The sequence below is a fragment of the Melozone crissalis genome, unplaced genomic scaffold, assembly GCF_028551555.1.
Source record: "Melozone crissalis strain CALT ecotype California unplaced genomic scaffold, PUWL_Pcris_2 ptg000032l_1, whole genome shotgun sequence".
Taxonomy (NCBI): Eukaryota; Metazoa; Chordata; class Aves; order Passeriformes; family Passerellidae; genus Melozone; species Melozone crissalis.
The window spans coordinates 6678260-6693304 of NW_026535810.1; the positions used below are offsets into that span (position 1 = coordinate 6678260).

Genomic DNA, 15045 nt, shown 5'->3' on the forward strand with positions numbered 1-15045 from the left:
ACCCCAACTACCAGGTAACCCTGTGACAACAACACAAGGGGGTGTAAAACATAACTATAAATCTATAAAACTTGTCTTAACATATCCATAACATCTGCCTTTTAATTGTGAGACTCAATTACCGCATTACTCATCTATCACACAATTATTTCAAAACTGCTTCCTGTTCCACACTGACTGTCCCTGCAGAGGAACAGGGCATCTTTCATGCACTTCAAGATCAGGCTTCTCATATCATGGTGAGTCTGGGATGGAAATGGCCTTATTAAGAAGGAGAAAAGCAGAGGGAATTGATTAGAAATTCTTAGAAAAAATTACCCTTCTTACAGACAAGGTTCACCAAGTCATTCCCTGCATTTCTCCTTTTCATATTCTTTCAGTCTTCTACTCTGGGAGATGCAGCTTCTTCTGCTGCTTATCATGAACTGATTGTGCTCTTGATTTATACCAGCACAAGAGATGTAGAATCATCTAAACTGAAAACAGAAACAAACTGACAACCAATTTTCTGACAACCAATTTTCATGTTCTAGATCACTTTCCAGGTGTCTGTGGAGATGTGTGAATGATGTGATTACCACACAACTCTCCATTTCTGGCTGCAGCTTCTGAAGATTCTTTCTCTGAATTCAGGCAGGGTTGCATTCCCCACAAGTCCTGGTACCCCCCTCCTGTTTTCCAAGACTGGAACAGCCACAATGAAAACCTCACCAATGGCACAACTCCCCAGTCCACCAGGAAAAGAAAGGACAAGCTGTCAAGTTCTCTAAACCTTTGTCCTGCTTTGCTGCAAGAGTCCTGCTGCAGGCACAGTGCGAAAAGCCAAGAGAAGCTGCAGGTGGTGGCACATCTTGTGACAGGAGCTCAACCTCATTCTCCAGGAAATGTTCTTGAAAAGAGCAGACAGGACTGTGGAGAACATTCCTGGAAAACTGAATCAGCTTTCCAGAAGTGAAATGAAAATGGAAAGAAACCATCTGAAATGTTTTCCTCTATTTATTTCTATGCTCCCCTTTTCCATCTTGCTCTACTCCATGTCATGATTTCCGAATGGATCTCACCTCTAAGATCGATGACTTGGCAAGTTTTAGACACTCTAAAATACCATGAGCTGCACACAGTTTGCCTTCCCCTGTTTTTGTTGGAAAGCAATGCTGGAGCCATCAGTGCAGTACTTGGGTCAGGCCCGAATCCTGCAAGCAGGGAATGTGCCCCGGCAGTGTGTGACCCTCAGCAGGGACAATGCTCAGCAATCCTGCAGGCAGGGAATGTGCCCCGGCAGTGTGTGACCCTCAGCAGGGACAATGCTCAGCAATCCTGCAGGCAGGGAATGTGCCCGGGCAGTGTGTGACCCTCAGCAGGGACAATGCTCAGCAATGCTGCAGGCAGGGAATGTGCCCCGGCAGTGTGTGACCCTCAGCAGGGACAATGCTCAGCAGCGTTGCTGTGCTCGGTCTCCATGGAACCATGCCAGGAGCAGCTGCTGAGCTCAGAAGCCATCGCAGCCCCTGCCCTGCACCAGAGCCCCTTGGCAGGGTGGGCTCCTGCCCTGGCTCTGTGTGCCAGGAGCCGGCAGCTCTGGGTGCAGGGAGCCCAGGGAGGGCACAGAAACGCTGGGTGAGAAATGCTGGGGCACAGCAAGATGGGCGAGTGCAGCCGGCCAGGGCAGAGGAGCAGCACACACAGGGGGCACAGCCTGCAGGACAGATGGCCAGGGGGAGAAAACAACAAACTGCTCAGGAGGGTGGAGAACAAACTTTTAGTTGCAAACTTCAGAGAATGAGGTACTTGGGAAATCTGAAGCAACATGGAATTACAGTAAATCACTTCATAAAGCACTGACTTAGCAAACTCTAACCTGTCCAATTGCAAGTTAACCAGATTTTGAGAAGAGGAAGTCAGGAGAAGAGAGAGAGGGAGAGAGAGATCCACAGTCAGTCTTGGATCTCAGCTGCTGTGAGCTCTGGGGCCATGGGATGTGTCAGTGTCACACCCGTGTCACAGCCTGACCTGCTCTGATCCCTCTCCCAGGTGGGGTTTTTGGGGTGCCAGGGGCTTGGCAGCCACTTTGGGGCTGCCCCAGAGGCTGCAGTGGCTGGGGTGGGGCAGTGACCACCCCACCTATGCAGAACTGTCCCTGCCCCCAAACACACACTGGAGATGTCTGAGGTCATTCACCATTTCTCTGCTCTCCAGCACCGAGGCAACGGACTCTGGCTACAGCTCTGAGCTCGTGCTCAAGGCAACCACCCCTGGCAATGGGGCTCCATGGAGCTGCTCTCAGGAAACCCCCAAGAGCTGGGGAGTGCCCCAAAACTGCCTCAGAAACATGAGATACTCCAAAATCTCTTCAGGAATGTGGATTATTCAAGAACTCATTCAGTAATGGGCTCTCCCTCCCTTCATCATCCCCAACTTTGGCTGTCTCATTCCAGACCCCAGCCCACCTCCCCAGTCCCAACCCCAACCCATCCCACCACTCCTGGACATCAACGCCCCCTTCCCAAGCCATATTTCCCCCATTTCCCACCTCCCAAACCCCATCCCACCCCTAATGCCCATGGCAAGCCTCCTGATTTGAAGGCCACTTTGCTCAATCCCCTTCCAACCCCATTCCACACCAAAGAGCTGTGGAATCCAGGAATTTTGGGGTGAGATTGAGTAGTTTTCAGTGGCATTGAGGTGACAGATTGAACCCTGTTGTCTCTTTCAGTGCCAAGAAAGGGAAACAAGTACATCAAATACCCCCAAATTCTCCCAATTATCTCCCTGAATCCCAGATTGCCCTGAAACACAAGTAAAAAGTGAGGCTTTAGATGCTGTTGATGAATTTATTGAGTTTTACCCCAATTTTCTCTGAGGGGAAAAGGGATGAAGATGAAGATTTAAAGGGATGAAGATGAATCCAAACAAAATTAGGGTCAAAACAAAAGAATGTCCAGCTGCCTCCCCAATGCAGATCACCAGGAATGTGGATCGCCAGGGCTCTGACCAACGTGGGTCCTCCCATGGGGGATGAAGCTGGAGCAGTGCATGAAGCTCCCCCTGCAGCTGGGGCACTCACAGGGCTGCCCTTACCGGTGCCTCCGCTGGTGTCGGGTAAAGAACGAGCGGTCTGAGAAGCTCTTCCCACACTGGGGACACTCGTAGGGCCTCTCCCCAGTGTGGATGCGCCGGTGGGTGACGAGGGTGGATCTGTGCCTGAAGCCCATCCCGCAGTCGGGGCAGCAGAAGGGCCTCTCCTCGGTGTGAATGCGCTCATGTACAAGGAGGTGGGTGCTGGTGTGAAACCTCTTCTGACACTTGGGACACTTGTAGGGCCTCTCCCCGGTGTGGAACCTCTGGTGGACAACCAGGTCGGACCTGTGGCTGAAGTTCATCCCACATTCCAAGCACTCGTAGGGCCGTTCCCCAGTGTGGATCCTCTGGTGGCAGATCAGGTTGAATCTCTTCCTGAAGCTCTTCCCACACTCCAAGCACTCATAGGGCCTCTCGCTGGCATGAAGCTGCCCATGGGCCACCAGCTCTGAGCTCTGGCTGAAGCTCTGTCCACCTTCCTGGCTCAGGGTGGGTCTTTCCTCCTCAGAGCACCCTGGGCTGGGTTTGCAGCCCCTCCGTGTGCGGGATTGCCGGGGCTTTTCCTCCCCATTGGGTTCCTGCACTGTGGAGTCACTCATAACAGCCACTTCCATGAGGTTCTGCTGTGGGGATTTGTCCTCCCTGGTCTCCATCCTCAGCTCCTTCCCTGGGGAAAGGACAAGGAGAGGATGGGATTTGCCTCCCTGCCACCCAAAAGGGGAAGGAGATCCCCCAAGTGCATCCCCAGCAGGACGGGCTTGGCAGCAGGGTTGTCCTGCAGCTGGGGGCTGTTCTGGGCTGGGAGATAGAGCTGGAGAGAGGGGGAAAGGGGCACTGACTTCCTCCTCACCTGCCTGGGTGTCCCGGGGCATCTTCCTCTTCCTCCAAGCCTTCTCCTCCTCCATATTGCCAAGGTTTGGGAATGGGAAATCCTGGTTTGGGGAAAAACAAGGTGTGAATGCCTTGGGTTGGGGATTCCTCCCACCCAAGTCCATCACTAGAAGTCATCTGGTGTCCATAAAATCCTTCAGAAATCAAGAGTGAATCAAAAAAAGCCACCAGGATTTTCCCATTTCCAGTCTCTGGGCTTCTGGTGGTCTCCCATCTCAGGGCTGCTGGAGATCCCATGGGCACTGGGGATCTCCCCTCTCCAGGGTCCTGCTTAGGGATGCTGGGGGGTTTTGGGGTCCCCTTCTCCAGCCTCACCCCAGTCCTGTCACTAGGGGCTCTCCCCTCTTCCCACCACCCTGTCCTGGTTTAGGGCAAATTTGGGAGAAAATCTCCAAAAGCGTTTCCTCTAGAAAGCAGATTCAAGTGGCCCCTCCCCCAACCAGATCGAGAAAATATTTTCATGGGGAAAAGGGGAAAAACTTGTTTATTTAACAGGCAAAGCATTCACCAGTACAAAAAATGAACAATATTAAAAAATAAAACCTCTTGCCGCTCCAAAAGAGATGACAAACTCAGAAAGTCCCTCCGTGGGCTGTAGCTCGGCTCACTCAGTCTCTCATCAGTCTCTTATCAGTCTGTTAACGGCCCCTCCAGCACTGGAACTGCCGCGGCCCAGGCTCAGCCTGGTGGGCCACAGGTGGGAGCTGCCAGTGGTGTTCTGGGTGTTCAGTGCAGAGCAGCTTTAAACAGCTCCAACGAAAAAGAAAAACCACAGTTGGGGGAACTTCTCTGCCTCAGCGAGCTAAAACTAACTAAAAGCAAAGGAGAGCTCTGTCCTGCTGTCTGTCTGTCTGCAGACAACCGATACCTTAGGTTTTAAATTTTTCCGTTCTGTTTTGATGTGCAGCTTTTAGCTTTATCTTAAGTGTTACTGGGATCTTTTCACGGGGTGGTGAAGACAAAACAATCCTGTTCTAGCTGGAGACTCAAGGACAATCTCTTAAAACTTCAGGCCCAAAGCATAAACATGAAAAGAGGACGGCAGGCATGCAAGCAAGGAAGATGTAACTTCATAATTTGAAACTATTAATTGAGCAGTTAACTTCTATATACAAATGGACTAAAACTTGTTTAAATGTGAGATCTCATGACCAAGCCCTCTTTTGCTCCCATCTTGGAGCCATCCAGGCAGAGCCACAGCTGTGGCTCCTGTGCTGCCAGGGTGTGGCCTTTGAAGGCACTTCAATAAAAATCAACTTTATTCCTCTTAGCTCCATCTGGTCTCTGTTCCAGCTCCTTAAGGCATCACAACAGTCCAGGAGCCGGAATGTGGAGGAGTGAGGGCAGTGTATGAAAACAAACTACTGCTCTTCCTCCTCCCCTCCTCTCTCAGAACCGGCCTGAAAGGTGCAGAACTCATTTCTGGGCTAAACAGACCGATGGGGTACGAGCATCATGAAGTCACCCCAGGACACGCCCCTGTCAGGGTCAGGGGGTCCCGTCCCCGCCTCATCTCCGGGCTGCCGGGGGTCCCCCAGCTCCGGTATCGCCCCTTCCCCTCTCCCCGCCCCGGGGGTCCCCCGTTCCACAGCCCCGGCTCTCACGGGGATCCCCAAAACCAATGTCCCGCCCCGTCGGTACCGGGCCATCCCCACGTGGACCCCCCGGGACCCTCCCGAGGGGCGATCGCGGCTCCTCTCTCCCCGAAAAAGCTCCTCTTAGGGAGCCCGGAGATATCCGGGGCTCGAGTCCGGGATCTGCCGGCTCCGAACACTCTCCAAAAAAATCCTCCCGGAGACGCCTGGCTGGAGCCGGGGCGAGCTCGGCCTCCGCCCTCACCTGCGGCTCGGGGCTGGGGGCGATGCTGCCGGGGCAGGGGCTGCTGCAGGCTCGGCGTGCGGGCGCTGCGAGCGCCGCGATTCTCCCGCTCCCGCTCCTGCTCCTCCTGTCCCTCCTCTTCCTCCCGCATTTCCTCCGCTGCCAGCCCGGACCGCCCTTTCCCACCGCTCTGCCCCGCGGCCCCGCAGCACCGGCTGCTGGGTGGGGGAGCCCCCGATCGGCCCCAGGGCTGGGCAGGAGGCTCGGGGACCCCCCCGGGGCGGATCCGTCCCCCCGGCCCGAGCCCCAGATTCCGCTCCGGGGCCGCTGGGCTCTGCGGATCCGCCTGGCAACCGGTGAGTCATCGGCGAGAAAAGCTCTGGTTGGCTGGAACTTGGTTAGCGCCTCTTCTGATTGGCTGGAATTGTGAAAGGCGCTGCGCCCTGCGGGTGTCCCCGGGAGCCGCGGAGTTGGGGCCGGAGCCTTTTCATATTTCTTTCTCTCTGAGAACATTTCTGATGTATTTCTCTCCCTCACTCCTTTCCATTTCTTGTTCAGTACAATCCAAGTTCGAGCAGATCCTCAGGTTGCGTTCCCATGGTCTCATTTGCACCTTCACTCAGGTGTGAGAAGGTCAGAGAGCCCCCCCAGCCCGAGCACCCTCAGGGGTGAGAGGGACACAGAGCCCCTGGTCCCCAGCCCTGCACAGGCATTGCCTGAGGCCAGAGGGATGGAGACCCCCCGAGCATCCCCTGGGCTGAGAGGGACAGAGATTGTCCCGAGCACCCCCTGGCACAGGGGTGAGAGGGAGGGAGACCCCCTGGCAATGGCCTGGGGTGACAGGGACAGGGACAACCCCTCCAGCCCCTCCCAAGCATTCCCAGTGCATGAGGTACAGAGACCTCTCGAGCAGCCACTGAGCACTGTTATAAATGAGAAGCTTGACTAGGCCAATATTCAAGCAGCAATCAATTTATTAATTAATATGGTAAAGCATGAGCAATACAGTGCTGGATACAGTAGGGGAAGTTTTCCCTCCAACTGCACACCGATAGTTGAGGCTTACAGGTATTTATAGGGGTACTCATCAGCTTTCTCAGCAGTTTCTATTCCAAATTTTTACTCATCAGCAGCTTCTATTCCCAATTTTTACATCCCAATTCCATACCTATTGTGAATTAATTTTTCTCAGGATGTATCCCAGAAAGGAGTATCCCCAGATGGTGGTGGTTCGCTTTCTGAAAGAAGGAAGAAATCTCCCAGATGGTGAGGTCCAGATTCCAGATGTGGGTCCACTTTTTAATTGCAAGGACTATAAATCTCATAACAGTAATGTCCAGCTACCCTTGGTCGAAACCATAAATCCTTGAGTTGATGTTCATCTTCCTTTCTCATGCTGCTTTTCACAGTTTTGTTAAGGTGTGAGATAAGCATGTTTCCTTTTATATATTCTAAAGCTATAGTTTCAAAGATCCTTACTACAAGCAGTATTCTCAAATTATACTTCAAAAGGTTATTACTGCAAAACTCTTTAAGGCTTAGCTACCAGCAGAAAGTTCCTGCCAAAGAGCAACATCCTTAACGCTTTAATTCCAATGCTCCTAAATCAACTTAACACTTATAAAGGTTAATTATGAACAAGAGATAGGTTCAAAGGTCTTCTTCCATGCTTTACTTTCCTCAGTTGTTATTATTAGAATTCGTCTTTATACCTGCCCCATAGTCAGTTTCCACACATATCGCAATCACAAATACACACATTGCCTGTATGTACCTGACACAAACACAGCTCTGTATTTCACAGGGGGGCACAGGGATGGCTCCTGTGAGAAGCTGCTGGAAGCTTCCACCGTGTCTGGCACAGTCAATTCCTGGTGGCTTCAAAGATGGACCTGCTGCTGGCAAAGGCTGGGCCAGTTACAAATGGTGGTAATGCCTCTGTGATATCAGATTTAAAAAGAAATCAAAATAGAGATTGTGGCGCAGTTTTAACTCCAGTCAGAGGAGAGCAGAGGGAGAACATGTGAGAAGAACAATTCTGCAGACATCAAGGTCAGTGCAGAAGGAGGGGCAGGAGGTGCTCCAGGCCCTGGAGACCCAGGCACCTTGCATGAGAGCCATGGAGAGAGGGGCGCTGGTCCCAGGCTGGAGCAGCCTGTCCCTGGAGGAATGCACCCCCTGGAAGAGTGACCCATGCTGCAGCAGTTTGGGAAGGACTGTTGTCCCTGGCATGGACTCACATTGCAGCAGTTTGCAGAGGGCGGTTGTCCCTGAAATGGACTGACCTTGGAGAAGCTCCTGCAGAACTGTCTCCCTGGGGAGGGACCCACGGTGCAGCAGGGGAACCACTCCTCTCCCTGAGCAGGGGCATAAGCCATGGGTGATGAACTGACCATAACCCCCATTCCCTGTCTCCCTGCACTGCTGGGGTGGGAGGCAGAGCTGGAGAGAGGTGAGGGGCTTATTTTATTTCCCCTTTTGCTGCTCTGACCTTGTTAGTAATAAATGAATTTCACATCTCTAAGCTAAGCCTGTTTTCCCAGGACAGTATTTGATGAGTGATCTTGCCCAGTCCTTATCTCAACCCATGAACCCTTTATTAAATTCTCTTTGTCCAGCTGCAGAGGGGAGTGAGTGAGCAGCCCACATGGATGCCTGGCATTTGGCCTGGGTCAACCCAGGACACCTTGGTACCACAAGGTCACAATGGACCCTTGGCTCTATGGGGTCTCATTGGTTCCATCAGGCCCTGCAGGGCCACTTAATTCAACAAGGCCCCAAAGTTTCGCAGTGGTCTCCAGGATTCCATGAGGCCCTGCAATGTCAAAATGGACCTTTGGATCCATGGGGGCCCACAGTGTCACAATGGGCTCTTTTGGTCCTACAGCTTCACAATGGCCCCTTGGTTCCATGTGTCCTGCACTGTTCCATGAATCCTTAGTTCCATGGGGTCCTGTAGGGTCACAATAGTCTTCTTGGTTTCATGGTGCCACAGTTGCCATAATTTCCATGGTATCACAACTGCCCTTGGATCCCAAGAGGACCCAGAGTGTGACAATGGCCCCTTGCTTCCATGACACCCTGTAGTGTCACAATGGTGTCCATGATTCCATCAGGCCCTGCAGTGTCACCGTGGACAGTTGGTTCAATGACATTCCACAATGTCACCATGGCCCCTTGGTTCCACAGAGCCCCACTGTGTCACTGTGGTCCCTTTGCTTCCAAGGCTCAGAAGTGCCAGAATGACCCTTTGGTTCCATCAGGCCTTGAAGTTTCAAAATTGTCTCCATGGTTTCATGAGTACCCCCTGTGTCACAAGAGACTCTTGGTTCCCTGAAGTTCTTCAGTGTCACAATGGGCTCTTGGTTCCACGAGGTTTGGTAGAGTCCCAATTGACTCCTTGGTTCCATGAAGCCCTGCTGTGTCACAATGCCCATGGTTCCATGAGTGTCCATGGTGTCACTACGGTCTCCTTGGATCCCCAGTATCATCCATGGTCTCCTTGGCACCATCCAGGCCTTGTAACAAGAGATAGGGAGCCATTTTGTGCCTTAGATGAAAGGCTGCAGAACTCATGGTTGTGAGCCTGTGTCACTGATAAGAAACAAAAACCACCTGAATCTGAACAACAAATATCATCTCAAGTACCTTCAATCCCAGCCTCGACAGAGGTAGAAAATACAGAGATTCCACAGTAAATCAAAAACAGGGACCATATTTGGAATGCAGCCAAATTCATTCAAGTGCATTCGAATGCACTCGCTATGATGGGGAGGTGATGATCCCCTATTCCAAGAGTGAACTTAAGGGCTGACTATTGAGGGAACTGCAGAGAACCATAATATAAGAAAAGCAGGTGGCAAAGGTAATTCTGGGATAGGGAGACCGGAAAGCAAGAGTAGATTAAGCAGTGCAGTCGCCACCAAGAAGATCACATTCACATGCTGTGGGCAGCAACCCCGTCAGGCCGTGTCACAATCCCCTGGTACAAGGGGGCTCACGATGGTTTGTTTCACTGATCTCAGGATGCAAAGACACACAGCTGGGGACTTTCAGTATTAACCAAAACAAATGCACCTTTTATTGAGTGCCCACAGCAGATGCAACAGGAGGATAAGAAAGGAGATAAAGGATAGAGAGACAGAGAAAAGGAAGGGGGGAATAGCTGCCGTCTGGTCACGTCAGGGACAGTCTCAAAGTCTTTGGTTAACTCAGGGCTCTTTTATAATCTACCGCCGAGAGGGGAGCAGGACGGCACATGGAGGGAACAGTGGAGAATAAATCCATTGTGAACAGGTACAGACAGCCCAGTTCTGAACAGCACAAACCGGTGCCAGCAGTGAGCGGGGCCCGTTGCTTCAGGACTGGTTCCTATGGGAAACCTCTCGCTTCCTATGGCAGACATCCCGCTCCAGTCAGGCCAGCACCCTTGGGTTAGAATTTGAAGGGTCTCAGTCTCAGTCCTTGGGGAGGACTTCAATCTCTGTCCTTGACGGCAGCTGTGAGGCAGATGAGTGATCTTTGGACCGTCTCTTACAGACTGACATCGCAAAACACAAAAATAATTATGCCTTTCCCCTTAAAAAGAAAATTTACTGAATTCATAAAATTTAAATTATTTTTCTTATTTATAATAGTATTATTCTATATTTGTATTACCAAATTGTAATATTTATATTTTAAAGTCCATACCTTTTTAGCAAGCAAAAAAATTATTGGTCATTGGTTCAAAGTAACATAATTCCCTTCATTAATTCATTGAGCAGTGTGGCTATTGATTTCTCCTTCTTTATGCTAATTAGTACCATTTAAAATCCTTTTGTGATTTTTTTTTATCATTTTCACAGACACGGTAAAAAGGGCCATTTAGGGTCTGTGCAGAACTTTCTGGGGCATATTTGGGGCAATTTTGGGTCTGGGGAGGGAATTCAGAGAGAACTTGAGGGTCTGGAGGACACTTGGGGGAGCCGGGTGGGCACTTGGAGGGGCACTCAGGGATTCCGAGGGACAGGTCGGGGTCCGGGGCAGCACTTGGGGGTCCAGGGGGGCCCTTGGAGGTCAGGGAGGGGAATCTGGGGCCCTTCGGGGTCCGGGCGGGCCCTTGGGGAACTCTGGCGGGGATCTCTGGGGCGCGGGGGGTGATGGGAGTTGTAGGCGCGGGTGTATTGCAGTTTATCATGGCCGCCGAGCATCACGGGAGTTCGAGGCGCAGCTGCAATGGCTCTCAGTGGAGGCGCGGTGCATGACGGGAGATAAAGTCCCGGCTCCAACAACGCTGGACGTGTGCCGCGGAGCATGATGGGAACCGTAGTCCCGAAAGTGGCTCGAACGCGGCGTTTGCAGGTGCGGGAAGGCTCTTCGGGGAAACTTCTGCGTCCGAGCCACGACTTGAGATCCTCGGGGGAACGCAAACGGTTCGGGAGCACTTGCGGGGATCTTGGGGAGCTCTAACCGGGCTCTTTAGGGCGCAGCGCACGGCAGGAGTTTTAGGCGCCGGACCGTGTTCTGAGGGGCTCTGGGGGAGGAGCGGAGATGAATTCCCAGAAGTGGCTGTACCGGGCATCTGTGGGGTTGGGAGAACTCAGGGGGTCCGGGGACGCTTTTGGGGGGTCCCGAATGGGCGCTGAGGGGGCACTGAGGGATCCTGGAGGGTCTGGGGGACACCTAAGGGACAAAGGGGGGGCGGATCCCGGGGGTTCTGTGGAGCGCGGGGCATGACGGGCGTTGCAGTCCCGGCTGCAATGAGGCTCAATCGAGCCGCGGGGCATGACGGGAGTTGTGGCTACCGTAGGCACCGTCCCCGAGTCTGCGTTCTCTGGCGCTGATTGGATTCGGGCGATGACGGGCGGGAGTCTCGGCAAATGGGATGCGGTGGAGGCGGGAACAGCCCATTCAACCTCTCCAGTCCCTCCCAGTACAGCCCAGTTCATCCCGCGTGCAGACCAATACAACGCCAGTACAGTGCAGTTCATCCCAAGTAGAACCCAGTACAAACCCAGTGCCCCTCCAGTCCCTCCCAGTACAGCCCAGTCCCTCCCAATACACCTGAGTTGATTACCAGTCCCTCCCAGTTCCCCCCAGTGTCATCGACACGATGCCCCAGTGTCCCCAGTCCTCCCTGCAATGGCCCCAGTGTCTTCAGTTTGACCCAGTATCCCCCAGTATTACTCCCAGTATATCCTGGTATGTCCCAGTCTGTCTCAGTGCACCCCCAGAGTCCATTCCCAGTCCATAGAGATTCCCCTTCAGCACTCCCCGTGTTTGCAGGTTGTCCCAATATCCCCCAGTGTCACTCCCAGTATGTCCCAGTCCTTCCCAGTGTCACTCCCAGTATGTCCCAGTGTCTCCCACAGCATTCCCAGTGTCCCCAGTTTGTCCCAATATCCCCCAGTGTCACTCCCAGTATGTCCCAGTCCTCCCCAGTGTTTCCAAGGACAGTTTCATTTCTCTCGGTGGCCGTGGCAGCCAAACCCAGCAGTGGGGTCAGTGCAGTGCCCATGGCCACAGCCCCTTGCAGTGGCCCAGTGCAGCTTGGGCTGATGATCCACCCTCACAGCTGGCCCAGGGCAGCTCTGCAGTGCCTTTGGTGGCACCTGGGGCTGGCACACACCTGAGCAGTGTGTCTGTTTGCAGTGGGGAAACTCAGCAGTTTGAGATTGCTGTAAAAAATACAAAAAGGGAAAACCCCTCTAAGGCTGAGTGCAGCCAGCTCTGCAAGCACAGCAGGGCCCAGGGCAGCGGGGACAGACAGGATGGGGCTGGGCAATGTGGAGCAAGGCTGTCCACACTGGGTCAGAGCTCCAGGCACAGCTTCTGTGAGCAGGCCAGAGCTGCTGAGGAGAGAACCTGGGTCACTATCAATCACAGAATGCTGCAATCACCTCTGCTCTAAAGAGAAATTTAATAAAAGACACCCTTTAAAATAGGAATGTATATTTTATTACTGCTCTTTGAAATCTTTCTCCATAACTGGACTAGGAAAACTTTAATGACCCTCTTAGGGCTTTGGTGTTGTTTTCATCAGACTCAGTCCTTGAGAGTGTCTTCAAAACGCTTCTCAAGAACTCAAAGTTAAATTTAAACTCCAAATTTTCTTGAAGGTTTAATGAGTCCCACAGAGGGACAGGACTAAGAAAGCGTCCCCAGGTTCCAGGTAGAGCAGAACACTGCAGGCAGTGATGACAACTGGGGACAAGCAAGGCAAAGGTGTCTCTGTGCTGAGCAAACCTGGATGTGTTTGAGGAATGCAAAGGGCCAAGGCCTGAGCCCCAGCCCCTGGCCAGGCAGATCCTGTCCCTCCCTCCTTGCTCAGGGCTCTTCCCAGGATGGGCACTGCCACGTGGGGATGTGCAATGCCCAGGGCAGGAGCATGGGGCGGCCCCTGCCAGGCTGCTGAGCAGGGACAAGGAGGCCATGAGGCCCCAGGCCTGGAAGGGTCACTTGTCCCCTGCTCCTGCCTCAGGCCCAGGCCCAGCAGCCGTGGCCAAAGTGCTGCCCAAGTTGGCTCTGGCAGGGCTGTCTTGCAGCTGTTGCCCATCCCTGTGCCCTGTGCAGCCCAGGCTGTCCTACGGTGTCCCTGCCCTGCGCCTCTGTCCCTGCAGGCTGTCGGCATCCCCCGGCTGCCCCACCTGGCTGGGCCCTTCCTTTGCTGACAGCTCTGCCTCCTGCCTGCCTCTGCCTGCCCACACAGAGCCTGGGGCTGATACCAAAAGGGTTCATTCCATTTTTACCCTGTCTGTGAACTTTCAGCACAGGAACAAGGCATGCAGGGGCTGCTTTCCCAGCAAGGATGGTTGGAAGAGAAGAAGACATCTGGCTCAAGGGTGCAGGGATAGAGAAAACAAGGAGTGAATATGGGAACTTGGGGTGGGTTTTATGGAAAGGGGTAAAATGTAATTCACATTTAGGGACTGTATATAAGCAACACACTGGTAGAATTCCATGTCCACAAAGGGTTAGGAGTTATCCCATGTTGAACCTTAAGCCTGAATAAATGATTCTCTCTGAAATAGCAAATTAGTGCTTGGGAGCCTTATTCTGATATTTCAGAGATTTGGTGACAGTGGTTCCTCACAGAACCAAAGAGTCAGCTGTGACACTGAGCAAACTCATGGAACAAAGGGTCCATGGTGACACAGCAGAACCCCATGGAACCAAAATCCATTTTGGCACACTGGGGCCACATTGAACCAATGGTCCATTGTGATACTGCGGATCCAAGGAGACAATTGTGGCACTGAGAAACCTCTTGGAACCAAGGGGCCATTGTGACACAGCAAGGCCTGGTGGAACCATGGGTCCACTGTGACACTGCAGAACCTCACGGAACCAAGGTGACCGTGTCCTACTGCGGAACCTCATGGAACAAAGGCTCTGGTGACACTGCAGAACCAAGGAGACTGCTGCTGGCAGTGTGAGAGCTCATGGAACCAAGGGGCCATTGTGACACAGAAAGGCCTCATGGGACCAAGGGTCCCTTGTTAAACTGTGTGGCCTCATGGAACCATGAGCCATTGTGACACAACGTGGCCACATGGAGCCAAGGGGCCACTGTGACACTGCGGGTCCAAGGAGACCATTGGGACTGAGGAACCTCATGGAACCAAGAGTCCATTGTCCCACTGTGAGGCCCTGTGGAACCAAGGGGAGCACAGGCACATTGTGGGGCCTCAGGGAACAATGGAGACTGTTCTGACCCTTTGGGACCCACTGGAACCAAGGGGCCATTAGAGCATGGCAGGGCCTGGTGGAATCAAGGGGACTGCAGTGAACACTGTGTGTGTCCATGGGATGAAGGGTCCATTCTGACACCGTGGAACCAAGGATACCATTGTGACACTCTGGGACATCATGGAACCAAAGGTCCATTGTGACACAGCAGGGCCTCATGGAACCATGGAGCCCATTTTTACACTTGGAGGCCTTGTGGAACCAAAGGGCATTTCAGAGCCTTGTGGAGCCAAGGGGACCACAGTGACACTGTGGGGCTCAGTGAAACCAATGGTCTGTTGTGACACTGCAAGGTCTTATGGGATCATGGAGACCATTGTGACACTACAAGGCCTTGTGGGACCATGGAGACCATTGTGACACTGCAAGGCCTCATGGAAGCAAGGAACCACTGTGACACTCTGAATTGTTGGCAGGCCAAGGGGCAGTTGTCACACTGTGTGGCACCATGGAACCAAGGAGGCCATTGTGATACTCAAGGGCCCCATGGAGCTAAGGATCCATGAACAGTGCAGGACCCCATGGAAC

General features: G+C 52.9%; 1 protein-coding gene across 1 annotated transcript; it reads right to left on the minus strand.

Annotated features, from left to right (window-relative positions):
* Positions 1-800: 800 nt before the first annotated feature.
* On the minus strand, positions 801-3566 carry LOC128940299 (zinc finger protein 552-like). Its single transcript, XM_054281643.1, has 2 exons — positions 3079-3566; positions 801-889 (listed from the first exon to the last, which is right to left on the minus strand). Exons 1-2 carry the CDS (start codon positions 3378-3380, stop codon positions 871-873), a joined length of 321 nt encoding a protein of 106 aa, XP_054137618.1. The 5' UTR covers positions 3381-3566; the 3' UTR covers positions 801-870.
* Positions 3567-15045: the final 11479 nt, after the last annotated feature.